Here is a 21,072-nt window from a genome sequence, read left to right on the forward strand (position 1 = left end):
GTGGTGTTATCCTGTGCATGAGTAGAGAGAGTGACAGAGAGAAGGACTGATTCCAGGGGCAGAGTCGAGGAATAGCCTCGAGAAACCACTCTGCATGACAGGTAGTGGTGAGAGGGGGCCATAACCATAACTCAAAAGGTAAACCAACTCCAGAAATTAGAGAATGGGCATTGCAAGGGCAATCTTCACATGTGTGAAGAGATAAGTTGGGAAAGGATGGAAAACCTTTTTCCAGTACCCTCTTTGGTTCTCTAATGGGGCCCTGTAAATTAGACTGACAAAAGACAGGTTAACAAGTACAAAACAAGAGAAGTTTATTAATACACTAACATGTGTATTGTGCATACACAGGGGCTTATTCAGTGATGAGCTACTCAAAGACATAATTAGATCTTGGGGCTTACAAAGCATCTGAGCCAAGACAGTGCTTTTGTAGAAAAGTGACAGGACAGAGGAAGGAGGGTTTTAGGTGGCAAATTGTGGACCAGTAAATATATGGGGAAACTAATGGAAGAGAAAACTTACTTTGTAAGGTACGTTATGTGGATTTCTCTGCCGCCATCTCAGGGTTGATAAGGGTCTGTAGTTGTCTCTAGTGATTAACCTCTGTTCTTCCTGGTAGAGGGGAGAAGGGGGGACCCATTTACACATTTAGGTCCTCATTTAGGCAAATAGGGGGAGGACAGAGAGTTTGACTGTTTCGTCTCAGTTGTCTGCTGTTCAAAATCCGTATGACAGAATGGCATGATTTTTTTGAAGTGAAACACTCTGAACCCCTTTAGAGGAAAGGCTGCACTTAGGGCATCTGGCTGCTTCATGTTTCTGTTTTGTTTTGTTTTGTTTTTCTTTTGGCTGTGCCTGCAGCATGTGGAAGTTCCTGGGCCAGGGATTGAACCCACACCACAGCAGCGACCCAAGCCTTTGCAATGACAATGCGAGATCCTTAACTCACTGTGTCACATGAGAACTCCTTTCTGTCTTTGTTGAAAGATGAGTTCCAGATTTCTGGTCAGGCCGGGCTCCCTTTGGAGCAAACTCTTGCACCTGAGCCTCCCCACGCCAGGGGTTCAGTGCAAGCTGAGGGGGTGGGAGTAGGAAGATGGCAGACAAACCGCTTTATAAGCATTGTTTGGATTTATAATAACAAATAGCTGGTATTGATTATTGATGGATGTAAGAAAGATTGTGACTATTATCTTTTAAATTGGATAATGGGTAAAAGCCAGGCACTGCTTCCAGCATCTGAGAGTGTGGCAAACGGCTTAAAGTATGCCAGTTGTCAAGGATAAAACTGCTGGAGGAGAGTTCCCTGGTGGCTCAGCGGGTTAAGAACTTGATGTCGCTGCCGTGGCTTGGGTTTGATCCATGGCCTGAGAACACCTGCATGCCATGGGCATAGCCAATAAATAAATAAATAAATAAATAAATAAATAAAATAAACCAGCTGGAGATCAGAACATGATAAATCATTCTAAGGAGGGTAATCAATGAAAATAACTAAAAACTGGCTGTGTGTGTAATATACTTTCACAAAGTAATGAGTGCTGTTAAATATTTTTAAATTTTAACATGGTAATTCTTTTCAATTTTAAGCCTGAGAAATATAAGATAATACAGAAATGTGGATAAAACATTTATAGACTTGTTTTGCAAATGATCATAAGTGTTAACTCCACACAAGGCAAGAAACAGCCCTACCAAAATAACCCCCACCCCCTTGCCCTGCAATCCCTTCTGGTGCCTCTCCCCTAGACATAGGCACTATTCTGGCTTCAGTTACAGTCCTTGCTTTTCTTTGTAGTTAATCACATCTGGAAGCATCTCTAATGCTTCCCACACACCACACAGAGTCCAAGGTCCTTCTGTGTCCTTTAGCTTTCAGCTTCCTTCTTTTGTCCCCTTTCCCCTTATGTACATGGTCACCTATCTTGACATCTTAAAATAGGAATTTACAGCAACTTCTCTTTGGGGCTGTGTTTCGGAGGACTGGACGGGCGGAAATGAGTATAAGGCAGTATCAAGCAGGTCCTTGTTCAGATGTGAACCTAACCTCTATCACATTCTTCAACCTCACACTTAAGAAAGTCATCAAAGTACTATTGTTGTATGAACAGACTTCCCAAGGAACCTTAGACCTAAAGCAATTTATTTTCCTAGACTAGCCCTGGAGAAATTGTGGAACTAGTAAAATTAATCTCTGCACCATTCATATCTCTATCCCCTCCTTTTGAGAGCTGGTACCTTCATGAGTGTTGCCTGACTTTCCAGAAGGTCACCACTCTTTCTTGAAGATCTGTGAACTTTCCAAATCCTATTTCCTTTAAGACTGACCTACCCGGTGTCCCATTCTTGAACTGCCTGATAATCAGAGATAATGAGCACAGGGCTAAACTTTACTAAAAGTTTTACTATATTTCAATTATTTTGCTGGGTGTTTCACATCTTTAAATGCATTACCTTGGCATTAATCTTACAAGATTGATCTTATCATTATCCTCATTTTACAAATGGGAAAAACTGAAGCCCAATACAATACACCTGGTAAAGGTTAAAGAGAATTTTGACCCTGGTCTGCTTTACTAGAACATACAATAGTCCCTCTAATCATAACATATTCTATTGTTTTCCATTAGCTAATTCAAACTCAAGTGCTAGTAACAGGTATTGTATAAACAGCAGCATTTAAGCATAATAAGTTGGCTGGTGTCAACTCAAGTTACTAAATACAGGTAGGTCTTTTCAGTCAACCTTTGTCTCATGGTAGTTATACAGACTGTAATAAGGAAAAGGTGTCCCTGGCTTTGTGTCCAGGGATTTATTGCTTCCAGTTATCTTGGATTAATGTCTCACCGAAGGTAAGTTTAAAAGTATAAATAGGTGGAGTTCCCTAGTAACTTAGCAGGTTAAGGATCCAGTGTTGTTGCTGCAGTGACTCTGGTTGCTGATGTGGCCTGGGTTTGATCCCTGGGCCAGGAACTTCCACATGCCACGTGGTCAAAAATAATTAAACTTATAAGTAAGTGAGGTGTCTTTGAGTGAGACTAGTAAAAAAAGGGCAACAGAAATAGATAAGTAAAAATTTCATAAAAGGGAATTATCAGACACATATTCCAAGAGATGGAGGGAAAGAGGGAGGGAGAGAGAAAGAGAGAAAAGAAAAAAAGAGAAGTGGAGGGAAAAGGAGAGGGAGGCAGAGGGTAGGGGAGGAGGGGTGGGAGAGAGGAAACATATGGTCACACAAAAACCTGTCCATGAATGTTTATAACATTATTAACAGTCGAAGAGCAGAAACAACACAAATATCCCTCAACCAATGAATGGATAAGTAAGATGTGCTATGTCTCCAATAGAATATTATTCGGTCGTAAAAGTGTTCTGATACATTCTACAATGTCATAAATCTTGAAAACGTTATGCTAAAAGAAAGAGACCAGACATAAAGATCATATATTATGTTATTTATATTAAATATCTAGAATAGGCAAATCTGTACCAGTAGATAGTAGATTAATGGTTGCTTGGGGTGAGGGAGGATATTAGGAGGTGAGGAATAATTGCTAATGAACAAGTGGTTTCTTTTTTGTTGTTGTTGTCCCAAGCTCATTTTACTTTTTTTATTTTGTTAAGTTTACATGATTTTTATTTTTTCCATTGTAGTTGATTTACAGTGTTCTGTCAATGTTTACTGTATAGCAAAATGACCCAGTCATTCATATATATATATGTGTGTGTATATATATATATATATATATACATATATATACCCACGTTATCCTCCATCGTGATGTTCCATCACAAATGATTAGATTTCGTTTCCTCAGCTATACAGCAGAATCTCATTGCTTATCCACTCCCGAACAAGTGGTTTCTTTTGGGGGAAGGAATATTTTCCAGAAATTAGATTGTGGTAATGGTTGCACAACTTTGTGAATATATGACGAAACATTGAATTCTTCACTTTAAATAGTTGATTGTATGGTAGGAATTATATCTCAGTAAGGAGTTTGAAAAAAAGAAAAAGGAAACCAAAGATCCTTCTGGATGAGGGAGAGTTTGCTATTCATTCACTTTGATTAGTTGCATGTTCATGTTGTAATTACAAGAGCGAATGTTAAAAAAAATAAACAGTATTCATAATTTCTGAACTAGTATAAGTAAAAAGAGAATCGGGAATAAGTACATAATTGATTAGAAGAGGACAAAAAAATGAAAGAAACACAGAAGGGTGGGACAAATAGAGTTACATGATAAATTGTTATATATAAACTTCCACATTGCCACAGGCATGGTCAAAAGAAAATACAAATAAAAAATAAATGGTTGTATACAAATAGGCTAATCTATAAGTAATTATAACTAACATAAGTGATAAAATGCTTCAGGTAAAAGACAGAAATTATCGTATTTGAATTTTTAAACTCCAGCTATTTAGTTATAATATATGCATCTAAAACATAAGGATACAGAAGGGTTAAAAATAAAAATGTATGAATTCCCATCTTGGCTCAGCTGAAATGAATCTGACTAGTATCCATGAGGATGCAGGTTCAATCCCTGGCCTTGCTCAGTGGGTTAAGGCTCTGGCGCTGCCATGAGTTGAGGTGTAGGTCATAGAGGTGGCTCAGATCTGACGTTGCTGCAGCTGTGGTGTAGGCTGGTGGCTACAGCTTGGATTCAACCCCTAGCCTGGGAACCTCCATATATCGCAGGTACAGCCCTAAAAAGACCAAAAAAAAAAAATGTAGCCCCAATTCAAAAAATTCAACCAAGAAAAATATGGTCTGATTATATTAATGTGAGATAAAATACACTTTAAGGTAAAATGGTAAAACAAACTTATCAAAGATTTTAAAAAAAGTTCAGTTCATAAGCAAGGAAAAAAAGGCGAAAATCACAAATTAAGGAAATAGAAAACAGATGTTATCAACAAATCTAAAATTTGACATATGAAACAATTACAAATTTTTAAACCAACTATGTGATGAGACCGAACAAGACATATATAAAAGACAAAAATAATCATTGTTAGAAATGAAAAAGAATCAGATAGTGACTCTTTGACACTGACAGTATAATAACATGTTATGAAGCAGGTTGTATCAATGAGTTCAGAAACTTATATGGATGTTTCCCTGTGAAAGTAAAAAAAAATAACTAACAATAATTAAAAATCTGAACTGTCTTATTTCTAGTCAAGTAATAAATCTTATGTAACTTTATATCTTCCCGTAAGAAAATCTATATACCTCACTGATTTTGCCAATTTTATCAAATAGTCAAGAAAGAAACAATTTTCACTATATGCATAATTTACAGAGTTATAAAGAATGATAACTCCCAATTCATATGAGAAAGCAAAACCTAATAGGACAGCAAGTGAAAGGATAACTTAGGCCTAAAACCTAACAACATGCAAGACTGATTAGGAAAGGGAAGTGGGGATACTCAAACTATAACAGTGGGAATGAAAAATGTATAGAACTATAGATATTATAAGCATTCAAATAATCAGAGAATATAATAAACACTTATATGCCAATATTTTCAACAATTAAATAAAATCAAAAATTCCTTTAAAAAATATAACTTATCAAAGCTGACAAAGGAGACATAGAAATGGATGGCTTCACCTGGTGAATTCTTCCAAATATTCTAATATTTCTACTGGAGAATAGAAAGAGTAAACACGTGCCAGCTTCTTATATAAGACATTGATTTCAAAGCTTGACAATAATGATTGATAATTACAGATCAAGCTTCCTCTTAAACATAGATGAAAAAATCCTTAAAAGTAATTAGCAAAATAAATATAACAATATATGAAAAAGTAATGCAGCCCAACAAATTGGACCCCTAACCTGGGAACTTCCATATGTGGCAGGTGCAGCCCTAAAAAGACAAGAGGGTTATTTCAGGAATACGAGGAGGCTTGACATTTGAAAATTGATTAATGTAAATTCTCTAAATTCAAAGAAAAAAAAGTCTTATAATCCTGATAGATTAGATGCAGCAAGATTATTCAACAAAATTCAATACCCATCCATGAGAAGATCTGTTTGTGAGCTAGAAATAGCATTTACTTAAGTTGAGAATCCATATTTCAAAAATCCTACAGATTTCGTGGGGAAATATTGTACTTTTTCTCCTGAAATCAGTAATAAGACCAGATTTATGCTAACACAACTTTTATTAAAAATTGTATCAGAGGTTCTAGCCAATGCAATGAAGAAAAAATAAGTCATAATTATGGGAAAGACAGTACAATATTTAGTCAACAAGATATGTTAAAAATCAAATGAACAAAAAAAAACCCTGTTTGAATTAATAATTAAGCAAGGATATTATCTACAAAGTCAATGTGCAGTACCAACTTCAAGTCTATGAACTGGCAACAAACTTGTAAGAAATAAAATTTTAAAGGATACCACTTATATCAGCATTAAAAAGCCTCAAATACTCAGGAACAAATTTGAAGAAATATGTACAATGTATCTACACTGGAAACAAAACACTATTGAGATAAATTGAATGAGACCTGAATAAATGGAGTTATATGCTGCTCATGGGTCAGAAGCCTCAATATAGGAAAAAATGTCAGTTCTTCACAAACTATCTCTAGATTCAAAGCCATCCCATTTAAAATCTCAGCAGGTGCACATGTGTGTGCATGCAAATTGACAAGCTGATATACACCAAAATTTGGAAATGCTAAGGGTCAGGAATAATAAAAATAAAGCTGGAAGAAATGCTGTAGGATATTAAGGCTATTATGAACCTCTCATAATTAAGACAGTGTTGTATTAGGGCACAGATAGACTAATGGAACAGAATAGAAAGGGTAGAAATAGACTTGCACACACTAGCTCCCAATATGTCACAAATATGACACATCAGTAGGGAGGAAAGAATGAATTCACCAACAAATGGTCATGGGTTAATTGGACAGCTAAATGAAGACACATGTAACTTCACTTATCAACATACACAAATACTGACCCAGGTAGGTAGGAAATCTAAATATAAGAGATATGACGATAAAGTTTTAGAAGTAAACATCGGAGTGGGTTAAGAATCCGATTGTAGTGGCTCTGGTCACTGCAGGGGTGCGGCTTCAATCCCCAGCCAGGCACAGTGGGTTAAAGGATCCAGCATTTCTGCAGCTGTGGCTTAGGTCCACAGCTGCAGCTCTGATTCAGTCCCTGGCTCAGGAATTTCCATATGCCATTGGTGCAGCCATTAAAAAGAAAAAAAAAGGAGTTCCCATCGTGGCTCAGCGGTAATGAACCTGACTAGTATCCATGAGAACATGGGTTCAATCCCTGGCCTTGCTCAGTGGGTTAAGGATCCAGCATTGCCGTGAGCTGTGGTGTAGGTTACAGATGCGGTTCGGATCAGCATTGCTGTGGCTGTGGCTGTGGCGTAGGCCAGCGACTGAAGATCTGATTAGACCCCTAACCTGGGAACTTCCATATGTGGCAGCTGCAGCCCTAAAAAGACAAGAAGGAAAATGGAGGAAAAAAAAAAAAGTAAACATAGGAGACTCTCCATACAATGAAAGATTTCTTAAATAGTTCACAAAAATAAAAATCACAAATCAAAAGAAACCACCAATTGCTCATCAATAAATTGTGCTATAATTAAATTTATCAAAAACCACTTCTGAGATGGAAAAGTCAAAGCACAGTAATATACATCTACTAAATAAAGGATGAATATCAAGAACATATAAAGAATTCCTACAAGTCAGTGGGGAAGAAAAGACAGATTTGAATAGGCATTTACGAATGAAAATATCCAAATTTCTAATAAACATATGAAAAGGAACTCCCCTTATTCACCAAAAACATAGAAATTGAAATCATTATGAGATCTATGTAACCACCAGAATAGCTAAAATAGAAAAGATGGAAAGAAAAAAATGAAATCTCGGGCAACACCAGCATTCCAAAGGAGCCAGAGAAAATGATACAGTAAAGAAGATTGACGAGCACTCTGAGAAATAAAAAAGAAATCTAGGAAAGAAAATAGTCAAAGATAGAAGTTCCCATTGTGGCTCAGGGGCAATGAATCCATGAGGATGCGGGTCAATTCCTGGCCTCACCCAGCGGTTTAAGGATCTGGCACTGCCGTGAGCTGTGGTGTAGATCGCAGATGCAGCTCGGATCCTGCGTGGCTGCGGCTTTGGTGTAGGCTAGCAGCTGTAGCTTTGATTTGACCCCTAGCCTGGGAATTTCCATATGTTGAATATGTGGCCCTAAAATGAAAAAAAAAAAAAAAAAGATAAACATTTTTAAAAGTCCTATGGAAGTGGAGCCCTGGGAATTTGCTAGTAGCCAAATAGGAATTATGTTTGGAAGACAATTTCCTAGTAATTATTTTCCATATCTTCACAATGGAGATGAGGAAACAAGTCTCCGAAGAGTTACATTGGTGTGGTACATGAGAGCATGGCAGGTTGCAAGGATCTGAAAGATTTTGAAATCTATTGACCACCTGATCAACTCACCTCTCTACACATCTATTTATTCAACTATACAAAACAGCATTTTGGTGGAAGATTAAATAAGACCATTCTACCAGGCACCCATCAAAAAGCTGTCATATATGCCCTTACAGGTTTGTTTTTTAATTCCTTCTAGATAAGTTTGAGGGCAGACATCACTTCTACTTTATCTCCTGTTGCATCGCCAGCATTTATCACACTGCCTGATAAGCACAGGCCCTCGATAACTATTTCTTGAGCAAATAAAGGTAATGTTGATATTGGAGCTGATTACTCAGAGTTGAACTGATGTTTCTCTCATTCTAGCTACTTTGTTGAAGTTATATTTGTTCTTACAGCCCATATGGACAGAGGAGCATCTGCTCCACCAGTCTAAAGAGGTTGTAGCAAAGTGGAAGTCCATCTTCTCATCTCCTAAGGCCCTGTGAGTGGCCTCATAAAAATGTAGTTTCATATATTAGCCGCCCCTCTATTCAGACCACACTGTTACCCTTCTTGCATCTGTTTGCAATCACTCAGGCCACTATTCCTTGTGAGCAAACAGAGGCTGACTGAACAAAAGGCTATGCAGTGGTATGTGGTATAAATTCAACTCCTGCTTTTCATTCAACTTAAGCAGAACCCAGGCCCTTGAAACAATGCAATTTCCTGATGTTCTATCAGACTTTGAGGAGGCTGTTTTGAACTGCCTGATCATTGCTGCCTCTCCCCCGTGCAGCCCCTTGAAAACAAAACAAGTGTCTCAGTTCCAGATGGCTTGTGTGAGTTTCTTTCTTTCTTTCTTTTTTCTTTTTTTTTTTTTTGCTTTATATGTATATATATATATATATATATATAGTGAGTGAAGGCCAACGGGAGTTCTCCAACTGGACAAATCTCGTTTCAGATCTCAACCTCATTCACCTGTCATCAGCTCCATTCTCACCATGAAGGAAAGCTGAAAGAATGTCTGAACAAGACGCGTTCTGGCTCAGAAAGCCACAGACTCTCAGAGTTAGAAGGGGCATCCAAGTTTATCTAGGGTAGCCCCCTTTCCCTATAGAGTAAAAACTTAAAACAGGGGAGGTGAGGCACTTGCCCATCATCTTTTGAGGCTGAACGAAATTTAGCATCTCTTTTGATCTAAGGCCTCTTCCTTTCATTTAACATGATGTGGATTTTAGGAGAAATATAATCCACTTGCTGCTGACTGAGTTATATTCACTGCATCCAAAAATCATTTTGTTCAAGCCCATCAGTATCCAAGGCACCCTCGGAGCCTCTTTGCAGGCATTTGGTATTTTTGCCATGGCAAAGGGAAAACCCTTTGAAATAGGGCTTTCGGTGTGTGTGTGTCTATGAGCCAAGAAAAAAAAAAGAACAGAAGGGAGAAAATAAGAAATAGCAGCTAAGTATTTTTTTTTTCTAAATTGAATCTAAATTTTCCTGCTTGCATTGCCCCCTGATAAAGCCTGGCATGAGACAATGTGCCTTCCAGCCCAGTGTGGGGGCAGGAGAGCCCTAATCTTTGGAATGCCCACTCCCAGACACACCTGATCAGGTACAGACAACTGTCCGTTTGATTACTGAAAGCTGTCAATGTCACCACACCCTCTAGTGGAATCCTGTCCTTACCCACAGTCACACAGTCGCTTCTTCCCTCGGAGCTCATTTCTCCATCAAAACAAACACTGAGCGGGCTCTGGAGATTAGAAATTTCCTCTGTTTCTCTTTCTGGAACTTCGAAACAATCAACCAGCTGAACTGTATTTGTTCTGTTGAAAACAGAAATGATGGACAGCCCCTCACAAGAATACACAGAATCTGAAACAGAGATTAACTCTGTGAATTTTATAAGATACAGTGAAAGCAATTTAGAAGGGCTGGTCACCTGGTCATGTGGGCATAGGAAGGGACGTGTATTAAGAAAAAAAAATGAATCAGGCACCAAGGGGCACTATGGTGACACCAACACCATGCCATCTGCCCCTTTCCACTGCTGAACTACCTGATCCTGTATTGCTCAGTATGAATGTTGTCGACTGTCACCAACCCATCTAGAAATGCCTGGGATTGAGAGACCCATTTGCCATGTAGTGTATGGCCTGAAGACAAAGTGACTGGATTTCTCCGTTTCCACCGCACACTCCATAGGCACTCACCTATTTGGGCTTCTTCTCCTCTCTAAGCCCTTTAAGTCCTCCTGATGTCACGGGATACACAGCGAAGTGGGGGGAGGGGAGGAGAGAAGTAGGTGATGTGATGGGTGCCCAATATCTGCTAGGGTGGCACTTCTTGAAGGTGGTTCTGTTCAGAAAGGGAACTATGGTTCTCAGACATAAGTGGAAGAATAAGGACTGCAGCCCAGTGAGAGAGCCCACAGGTGAGGGTTTACATCACCACGGCTTTATCTCCAAGGGGATGATATCATCAGAAGAGAGTTTGGCTCTAATGTGGCTTCAGCCTCCAGCTTCAAATGAGGACACCGGAAATGCCAGGCACTTGATAAAGAAGAGGGGCTACAGTTCCACAGAGGCAGTGGCAAAGGATACTCCATCTCTCATTTTTATACTTATAGACTGCCAAATGGTCCCTAGTCAAGCAGTTTTCTCAATCTGGGCACTACTGACATTTGGGGCCAGATAATTCTATGTTGTGGGGGGCGGTCCTGTGCATTGTGGGAATATCCTTGCCCTCTATCCAACAGATGTCAGTATCCAAACCCCTCACCACCGTGACAATCAAAAAATGTCTCCAAACATTACCAGATGTACCCTGGTGAGTAACACTGCCTGGTAGAGAACGAGCAGCCTAAAGAAATCACAAGGATCCACAAATGACTTGCAGTCTGAACCAAAAGTTGCAGTCTGCACCTTCAGACTCAAATCAGTCCTGGCCCCTTCCTATCATTGCTAGAAGTTCACCCAGAGTTCAGGCACATTCATGTCAGAGCATCCTCTGGGCTCCTCCTTCCAAGAAGGAAACAAACAGAGATGGGGAGACATGAACAAGAGAGGAAGCAAAGTATTTAAAAGTAAGTAGAGGCTGGGGGTAGGGAGAAAACACTGTTCCTTTCTCTCTCTCTCTCTCTCTCTCTCTCTCTCTCTCTCTCTCTCTCTCTCTCTCAAATAAAGCTCCTGGACTTTCTCAAGTCAGCCTCTGTCTGCATCTGGTTTTCATTTGCACGCCCCCTCAACCGTGAGCCTAGCTTCTTCTCATAGATAATTTGACTTGATTACTTTCTGAAAGGGCAGGCAGAGCTGGGGTAGCCCTGTGCTCATTTACTTGTCACTCCCAACATTGCCTTAATTAGCACAGAGCTGCACCTCCCCCTCCAGGAATAACTGTGAGATGGGATCAAACTTCCCTGGGGAAGAGCTGCTGGGCGGTCCTCTCTGCCCAGCTAGGCAGGCAGGGCCTTGCCCTTAGAGTGTGGACACCATTTGACCAAAAAAAAAAAAAAAAAAAAGGAATAATAGTTCCATGAAAGGCTGAAGCAAGCAGCAAATTCCCCACAGGGAAGGATTTGGGCATTTCGCCTTGATTATCACCCACCACCAGCTGGAATATAAACTAAAACTCAAGGATAGTTAAAAATCAAATTGGCAATTTTGTGAGCATGAGAACCTTGAGTTGTACTCGTTTGTTCTCTCTCCAATATCTGGCACAGCACAGAGCACATTGAAACATTTGATGAATATTTGTTAATTTATTGTCATAATGGGTAGAACCTATTCTAACAAGACTACATTATGAGTGGTGTTATGTTTTCCCCAAAGATGATTGTATTCATTTTGAGATGATTCATAGTTTCTTGTATTGCAGTAAAATATTACAAGGACCAGGTAGTTTGAAAATACTAAAAGTTTTGTGGTCATTTCACGGTATAATTCTCTTTATTTCAATTCTGCTTTGCCCCAAATGCTCACCTCAAGATTTTGCATTTCTGCACAGCTTTCTGAAAACTCTGGTTGTCAGTGAGCGGCCCTTTTTTAAATTGCTAGGGAATTTTGTTTTCTACAACAGAGATTGAAGCCTAGCAATATATATTTTTTGGCCAGTAGATTAGTATATGTTTTTACTTTTATTTTTACTGTATGTGAATGTCTGTGTCAAAGCCTGTCCTCTCCAGTTCTTTTCATGGCCACAGATCTCTAAAGCCTTTGGCTAATGCTTCATTCACATGCTTATATTTCCTGTGCAGCTCACATTTAAAATATCCTGGTTAGGTGCCAAATATATAATACTTTGGATATGTAAATCTACATTCAATTGCCATTTCTGTTGTTAAAAATAGTCCTATTTCAAGTTCAACCTGTAATATAGTGTCCCTTCCTTCTTCAAGACTAAGAATGGATTCTACCAACTCTTTGCTTCATACCTAGGGAGTGGTTTAATTCAGGCTAGACAATAGGTGCTTACTAGTTATTGCTGGGTTAGGGTTTCAACATCTTGTAGCTTTAAAAAGATTTTGGTTGATTGAGATTTCATATTTGGGAATTGGTGTGAAGAATAGAGAAGAGGAGCCAAAAACTTGGGATTTGGGATCAGAAGTCCTTTGATTTGAAGACCAGCTCAAACACTGTGTGTCCTTGAGTAAGTGTTTGGTCTCTCCAGGCTTTGGTTTCTTCATCGATAAAGTTCAAACAATAATCACAATGTTGATCTCATAGAGTTTGTGGGGATAGTGTTGTGTGTAAAGAGCTTAATGCAAAGCCTTGCATATAATAAGCACTTGTTTGTGCCAGCTGTCATTACCATCACCATAAATATATATTACTCTTAACTAGTTGATTAAGAAATAAGAAGACCAAAGCAAACATATAATGGAAGCAAAAATTCTGTCTCCTAAAAAACCCAAAGGGACTAGCAAAGAATAAGAAATATCTTATGTATATGTGATAAATGAATGTGTATTTTTATCTTTGCATCTATCTATGTGTGTGTGTGTGTGTGTGTGTGTGTGTGTGTGTTTTCTGTTGACAACAAATCTCATGGGAGTAGTTTCTTGCTTTTGAATTTTAGTTTTATGTGTTACCTCAATTTGACAACTGAAAAGAACCACTAAGTATTGTAGGGAGAAGAAACTCATGGTTGAGAAACAGCCAGCCTTTGTCATATTCTGTTGGCTCAAGTTTGTGAAAATTAAGTATAGGAATGAAGCTTTCTTTTTTCTCTTCTGGCAAATGGAAAGGCCAAAGCTCAGAACTGTTGAAAATGACAACCCAATTAATCAGGATCCATACTTCAAACTAGGTGTTGAACCTGCCTGTGACTGAGAAATTTTTAAATGACCTCTTTGTCCTCAGTAGCGCCAAACTGAAATTCTTGTGGGATCGCTTGCTTCTTGGCACCTGGTATCTGAACAGCAAGAATGTGAGCAAAATGTTCTTTTGAAAAAGAGGCCAAATGGTGTATGTGTTTCCTCTGAGAGAAAATGTAAAAGATGTAATTTTACAGAAACAAATGACACCATATGTTTCTGGCAGGTATCTCTCCAGAAACAAGTGCATCCAAGTAGACTAATAAATGTGGACTCTAGCCCTTGTAATCGAAGCAGAACAGAGAAGTTGTGATATTTGTAGATTCTTAGAATGGGGAACAGTGAGAAATCTTAGAATCCTATTTAAATCTCTTTCTCTTCCACTCCCCCCCATTTTTTTTTTAACCAGATAATAAAATAAGAACAAAAAGGTAAAACTAGATGTCTAAGACAACATAGGCAGATATAATTAGACTAAGAACCGTGATTTCTTACCTTCCAGCCCGAGATCCCTGTGCCTTCATGGAGCCTCCCACAGCAGATACATGTGAGTCTCCTGCCTCCATTTATATCAACATAGAGCTACATTCTGCTTGATACTTCCCAATATTTTATCTAAATTATTCCTGAGTCTATTACTTTGAAATAAATTGAGCAAGTAGCACTGGCATTTATGCATACGGAAGCAGAGACTCAGAAATTTTCAGGGGCTTGGTCTAAAATTGCAAAAAGCTATGCCTCTTACCTGGGGCTCCTAACTCCAAATCTCTTTTGTTCTAGGATGTGATGAAGTTATTTCAAAAGATACAAGACAGAAAACAGAGCTGTTAAATCATTTTTCCGAAGTTACACAGCCATTTCAGATTAAATAGCTTTTCCCTTGGAACATGAGAGACTGATAATCAAGGTCTTTTATTACCATTTAGAGAAAATGTCAACATTGATAACCTGTAACTTGAACACCAAAGAAGGCAAAATATGCCTGGCCTGCTAATGACTTGTTGAGTGAATACTTTTTGTCACTTAGTACGTACTTGAGAACCTTGCCGGACACCTTAGGTATACTCAAAATTGACCCTATTTGAACTCTATGAGTTGAAGAACACTAATCCAAATTTTCAGATGAGGAATTAAAGCTTTGAGAGAACAGTAAAATGCCCATGCCCACGTCATATTGCTAAAGAACTAACACAGAGCATGATGCAAGAGATTTGGGATCTTGCAACCCTTTACGGTTGTGCACTGATGGCTTGACTCCAGTCCTGGCCTGGGTGCGAGGCAAAAGAGATTCAAGAAAAGCAGAATTAAAACCCAGATCCGTCTTCCTCTAAAGCCCATGCCATTTCTACTACTGCCAATTCCTCCATAGTAAAGATCCCTCCTGAGCGAAGCTTTTTCTCTGACTTGGAACTACAAGGCCTGTTTTTTTCCAACCCTTTGACGATCTGTACAAGTGATATATATTCATAAAATAATTGTCATGACCCTCTTGAAGACACATTGCCTTATTACTGCTACACTCTTGACTTCATTTATTTAACCTCTCTCTAAACTGCATCATTTGCCTTATTTCCCACAGGAGTATTACAGTGTCAGAGTGAGCAGAGGTTACTTACTTCTACTAAAAACAACACAATCCTCCATAGGAGAGTGAATTGTATCATCACAGCCCAATTTAAAAAGTAACTTTCCTAAGACATGCCTTCTTTAAAACCAAGAAAGTAGCCTCCATCGTGAATGCTTTCAACTGCAAAAAGAAGTTTCTAATCCCAAAGAGATAACCCAGGAGAAATGTAGCTTCCACGAGGCTCTGATTAGCCTATTTGCTTTGTTTATGCTTTGCAATGGGCACAAGCATCGCTGGATTGAGTCAGTGACTGCCTTGCTTTAATTCTGTGATGCTCTCTGACTCATGTCTGGTGATTTACCACCTTCTTTCTTTGACTTCCTCCAGGACAGTAGCCCCTCGTCTGCTTTTTCAGTTGATTCTTTTGATAATTCTTGAGTGCCTGATGGAACATAGGGTGCCCTGCTGCTTGCTTGGCAAAGTCGTCTTGGTAGCTCTGCCATAGCGTCTCATGACTATGCTTTGCAGCATATTTGACTGCTCCCTCCTACATCTCTAGAAACATGAGCAGAGAATCATTCCAAATGGATACAGGGGGAAATTTCCCCAAGGGTGTACTTTGGATGTGAGTTCCTTCTGCCATTGTCTTCTTGGTCAGTGTTTGAGAAATGCTGCATACACTCCACTTCGTGTCTCAGAGATCAGCACGGCATAATAGCCTATGAAACCGTATGAGAAATTCTGCAGTAGAGAAATCTGTTTGATTTTATTCAACCCAACTTATTTTATCATGGAACTATGTTTAAACTAAGTTTATCATGGAACTATTTTGTTTTCTTAACTTATTTTATCATGAAACTATGTTTGCCAGTGAATACTAATTAACATCTTCACCACTGGTTGCTTATGGAACATACTTTCCCCCGAAAATGCCAGATGAGGCAATTCCTTATTTTACTGAAGAGCTGTCCTTTTCCCCAAATTTCACTGACTAAACTGGAGATGGCCTCAGAGGCTATCAAGCCCCAAATTTATCCCACATTCTTACACTCTCTTTGTTGGTGCTATCTCTAATGCTAGCAATAAAATGACATTCAGGTCTTGGTTCAAATATTTAAATCCACAGAGAGATCTTGCCTGATAACTGTGGATTAAGTCACTATTGGGGGGAAAATGGCTGGAAGGATGTAATAACATACACTGAATTGGGAACAGATACTACTTTGGATTTTAAGATTGAGTAGGATTTATATTTTCTTTATTCTTTTCTATGTTTTCAGAATTTTCTATAATTACTTTTATAATAGGAGAAAAAAAAAAGGTTCAGAGGAAAAGAAGTTTCCAGAAAACACTTGCTGATCTCTTTGAAGTACTCATTTTTAACTTCTCTAGTGTCTCCATATAGCTTGCTTATTCCCTTTCAAAGCCAATCCATAAACTTTATGGGTTTCATTGCTTTTTAAAATTGTATTTGCTTTTTATTCCATATAGAAAAATCTGCAGATGTTTTAACTTTGTACACTTACTCATGCCATCTGGTGTTCTAAGACTTCACCCAAATGGTGTCTCCTGACCCATGGAATTATTATCCTATAACAAAGCCACCACTACCCTCAACATGTCTTGCCTCAACTAAAAGCATGGCCTGCTTTCTCAGGTCTCATTTGCTGTAAATGCCTGCTCCTCATCTGCTGAAAACACAATTCTGTAATTTGACTTCAGGTGGAGCTTTAAAAATTCAATTCATTGCAACATATTTGTTTAAGTGGAATATCCCTCTACCAAGTTCAGGATTAAAATAGAATGTTCCAGACCATTCACCACATAATGAAGCAACCACATGACCCTATTCGTAAGAGGTCCAAAAGTTCAAATATATCAAGGTATAAGACCCCTAAGCCCACCCACCCCCATTATGTGCTCAGAGTTCCTATAACACTTACAGATGTCTTAGCTGGGCAATAAATTAGATTCAATACACTTTTTATGATCTCTCTGCACAGCAGATGACTGGCTGGTGAGCAGACAGTGGTCATGATAACATTAGCAGCATCTTCATATCCTCTACCAGACACGTGCTACCTCATTGCCATCCCACAATACTGAGTCTTCACTTAATGAGGTACCCCACTCAGTGAAGGTGCTTTTGCTGAATGGTTAGGCTCTGAACCTAGAAGTCCAATTTCCACACCTTCAGAAAGCTCTCAGAATGGGCTAGAGCCCTTCAGGATGAACTTTCCCTCAAACCACTATTCCCCAAATTGGGGAGATCGGTGGAGTCAGATAATCATAGCTCAGCAGAGCAGCAGCCCAGAGACAGAAGTCCACCTCTGGAGCCATCACCACAATAGGAGAACTTAAACTCTTATTAGTGGATTGTTAGAGATTCAGTACGATCTTGAGAGTTAAAAATGCTAGGGGCTGGGGCTCCACTCTTAGGAGAATGGCCACACTTTGATGTGTTTTACTTCCAGCTACCCTATCAGGTTGTTAGGGTGAGGAACTGAGAAACATTCCTACATGCTTCCTTTAAGAAGAGAAACGTAATCATTTTGAAATAAGCCTGAGGCATTCTGTTTTCTTTCTTTTTTCTTTTTTCTTTTTTTGCTATTTCTTTGGGCCACTCCCGCGGCATATGGGGGTTCCCAGGCTAGGGGTCGAATCGGAGCTGTAGCCACCAGCCTACACCAGAACCACAGCAACGCGGGATCCAAGCCGCGTCTGCAACCTACACCACAGCTCACGGCAACACCAGATCCTTAACCCACTGAGCAAGGGCAGGGACCGAACCCGCAACCTCATGGTTCCTAGTTGAATTCGTTAACCACTGCGCCACAACGGGAACTCCGGGCATTCTGTTTTCTTTAACAAAAGCCTGCCTTCTGCTTTATCAGAGCCTAATCACCTTGTGCTTTATAAGACCCTCACAAACCTAGAAAAAGGGAAATATGTAATGTAAGCCAGCTCTATCATTCCACATGGGGGCATAAGAAACACCCGGCTGCATTCCTCCCCAGATTTCCTATGTCACAGAAGGAGGAGAGGGACTGAGAAACACTGTGAGTATCACAATAGGGCCACAGCCTCATTAAAAGACTGGGACCTAATCATAGGACTATAGGAAATTTCCCATCCCCACATTTATTACCACAGTAATAGGGTTCCCATACAGTCACAGGTATTTTAAGTAAAAGAAGTACAAGTCTTAAAACATAATTAAGAAAAAGTTCCTAGGAAAGTCCAAAAATGCAAGAGAAAAAATAAATAAATAAATAAAACAAGGACAACATAGAAAATTTTGGCCTCTGACACCTCTAACTACACCTACGGTCTAACTCGTAGCCACAAAAACATAAAACCTCTGGAGCTCCCGTTGTGGCTCAGCAGTAACAAACCTAACTAATCTCCATGAGGATGTGGGTTTGATCCCTGGTCTCACTCAGTGGGTTAAGGATCTGGCGTTGCTGTGAGCTGCAGCGTAGGCTGGCAGCTGCTACTCCAATTCGACTCCTAACCTGGAAACTTCTGTGTGGCCCTAAAAGAAAAAAAACAAAAATAAATAAAATAAAACCTTAGAATGAAGGCCTACCTATATTAGTTCCTTTTACCTAATAAGTCTTGTCCACTATTCAGCAAAAAGTTATAAGGCATACTAAAAGACAAAAACAAAGTCAAAATAACACAACTTGAAGAGCTGTTAAGTATCAGAACCAGGCACAAATGTGGCAGATATTTGTGAAATAATCAGATAGAGAACTTAAAATAACTATGACTAATATGTTAAGGATTCGAAAGAAAAAAATGAGCACCATTATCAAGCATGAACTATGTGACTGGTGTTTTGGGGTGCAGGAAACTATATACATAGTAGGTGTGTATAGTTAATAATAATAATCTTAAATAATAATAATAATCTTAAAAAGTATTTACAAATAAATAAGAGAAAGATTAATCCTCTAATAACAAGATGAATAATATACATGGAAAGGCAATTAAGAGTAAACAAGTAAATGAATAAGGAAGTAAATAAATAAAAGCCCATGGTCTATAAGTTATAATGCTTATTTAACTATAAAAAATGTAAATTTTCTCAATAATGTGTTTTTTTAAAAACAAATTAGGGCAATTTGCAGAGCCATAAATTATATGAGGAATGTCTGTAAGTCTTTAGCTCCAGCGCATTTAACTGGAATCCCCCACCTCCCAGGCCTACCAATAAAAAGCAGACATTGGAACTGTGTCACTAGCAGTAGCCTCCCTCCTACTCCTACTTCTGCTTAATTCCAAGATGCTATTTTCTCAAGGTTGTCTTCTTAAATTATTTCACCAGTTTTTTAAGAAGTACCTTCCAACGGAAGTGCTTAGAAAGTTTAGTTAAAATTTCTTGTTTCCTCTTGTTCTCTCTGATTAGGAACATGCATTCCTGCCTGTCAGGTGTATGTGTACAGACTTGGTGACACAGATCTGCAACTCTCACATATATGGGAATTGATTTGGTAAATGATCTGTTCTAGCACCTTGGTAAGTGGCACTTGGAGGAAAGGGGACGTGATGCCACCCCCAGCAGTGGCTGACACCCAGGGTCTGTAAGCACTCTGAACAGCTACCCAGGTCTCTGAATACTCAGAGTGATTTGGAGCTGGAGGAACTTTAGAGGCAATATCCACTGGTATCTGAGATCTGGGATGGAGGAGGGGATGATCCAGAGCAGGGATTATTCTACATCACACCTCAAATAAAATACCAATCCTTTATATGCCACCATCATCCCTCTAGCTCAGCCTTCCCAGCTGAAGAGGGGTTCAATAGATAAGCTAGAAACTCTTCAGAAACATCATTTATTCTCAACAAAATGGAAAAGACCCTTAAGCTTGACCTCTAACTTGTAAAGCAAATAAGTTCTCCTCTAAGGCATCTTTATGATTATTTTATGGCACTTACGTGACCAAAGTGAGGGCTGAAGAATGATTTGAGGAATCTGGGGAAATAAAGAGAAAAGGGAAATAAAAATTATTTTAAGTTTAGCATGGTAGAATTCAAGATTACTCTCAGTCATCGTAAACCCCATGCTTGCAGTTTGGTAGGGTTTGGTATGTACACTGGAGAAACTTATTTACAATCCTGGGAAAGTACTTCCACACTTTTCCAACAGGGCATTAGAACAATTATCGTTAACTGGCCAGCTTTACTTCTGTGGTTTTTAAGGTACACTCTCAGTCCCATGTATTTCCATTGGTCATTCTTCCTCCGTGCTCCACCTCCAGGGTTCTATGCCTCCAGTTTTGTTCTTATTCATCAGTCCATCCATGCATCAATTGATCTGGCACTCAACAGACAGTATAGCAAAATAGATAAGGTCTTGGACTCTGGCACCAGATTTCTTGGGTTCAAATTTTGGCTCCAGAATTTATAAGCTCTCTGACATTTCACTAATTACTTAATCTTTCTGTGCCTCAGTTTACACATTTGAAAAATGTTGATAAATTCGCTTACCTCATAGAAGTGTTGTGAGGATAAAATAGAATACTGCCTGGCATATGTTATTTAACATATAAGCATTCATTTCACCGTGAGTGCCTACTCTGGAAACGCCCTGTTGACAGAGACAGGGAGGACAGGTAGATAACCAACTTGATCATGTTCTCAGGGAGCCGTTGTGGAGCGCAGACGTGAACACAAATAAATGTAACCTTAAGTAGAAAGTGCATACATATCCCAAGAGAGGTGCAAAAAGGGTGATTAAGAGAAGGATGGGGGTAC

General features: G+C 39.1%; 1 protein-coding gene across 10 annotated transcripts in view; it reads right to left on the reverse strand.

Annotated features, from left to right (window-relative positions):
- LOC110255457 (uncharacterized) overlaps nucleotides 1-21,072 on the reverse strand; it is a 73,136-nt gene that overhangs the window by 33,681 nt on the left and 18,383 nt on the right. For 4 of the 10 annotated variants that reach the window (XR_014816739.1, XR_014816740.1, XM_084978377.1 and 1 more), the window contains one exon: nucleotides 20,253-20,290. Coding sequence is in view for 2 of the 10 variants with exons in the window: in XM_084978377.1 (XP_084834503.1) it covers nucleotides 20,253-20,290 (38 nt within the window). In the remaining 8 variants the exon portion in view is untranslated. The other 6 variants (XR_002335730.2, XR_014816742.1, XR_014816741.1 and 3 more) reach the window with 6 other exon arrangements.

The sequence above is a fragment of the Sus scrofa genome, chromosome 9, assembly GCF_054392235.1.
Source record: "Sus scrofa isolate SSC_HxYL_T2T_F1_AM1 chromosome 9, Sscrofa_HxYL_maternal_Yorkshire_Landrace_v2.0, whole genome shotgun sequence".
NCBI lineage: Eukaryota > Metazoa > Chordata > Mammalia > Artiodactyla > Suidae > Sus > Sus scrofa.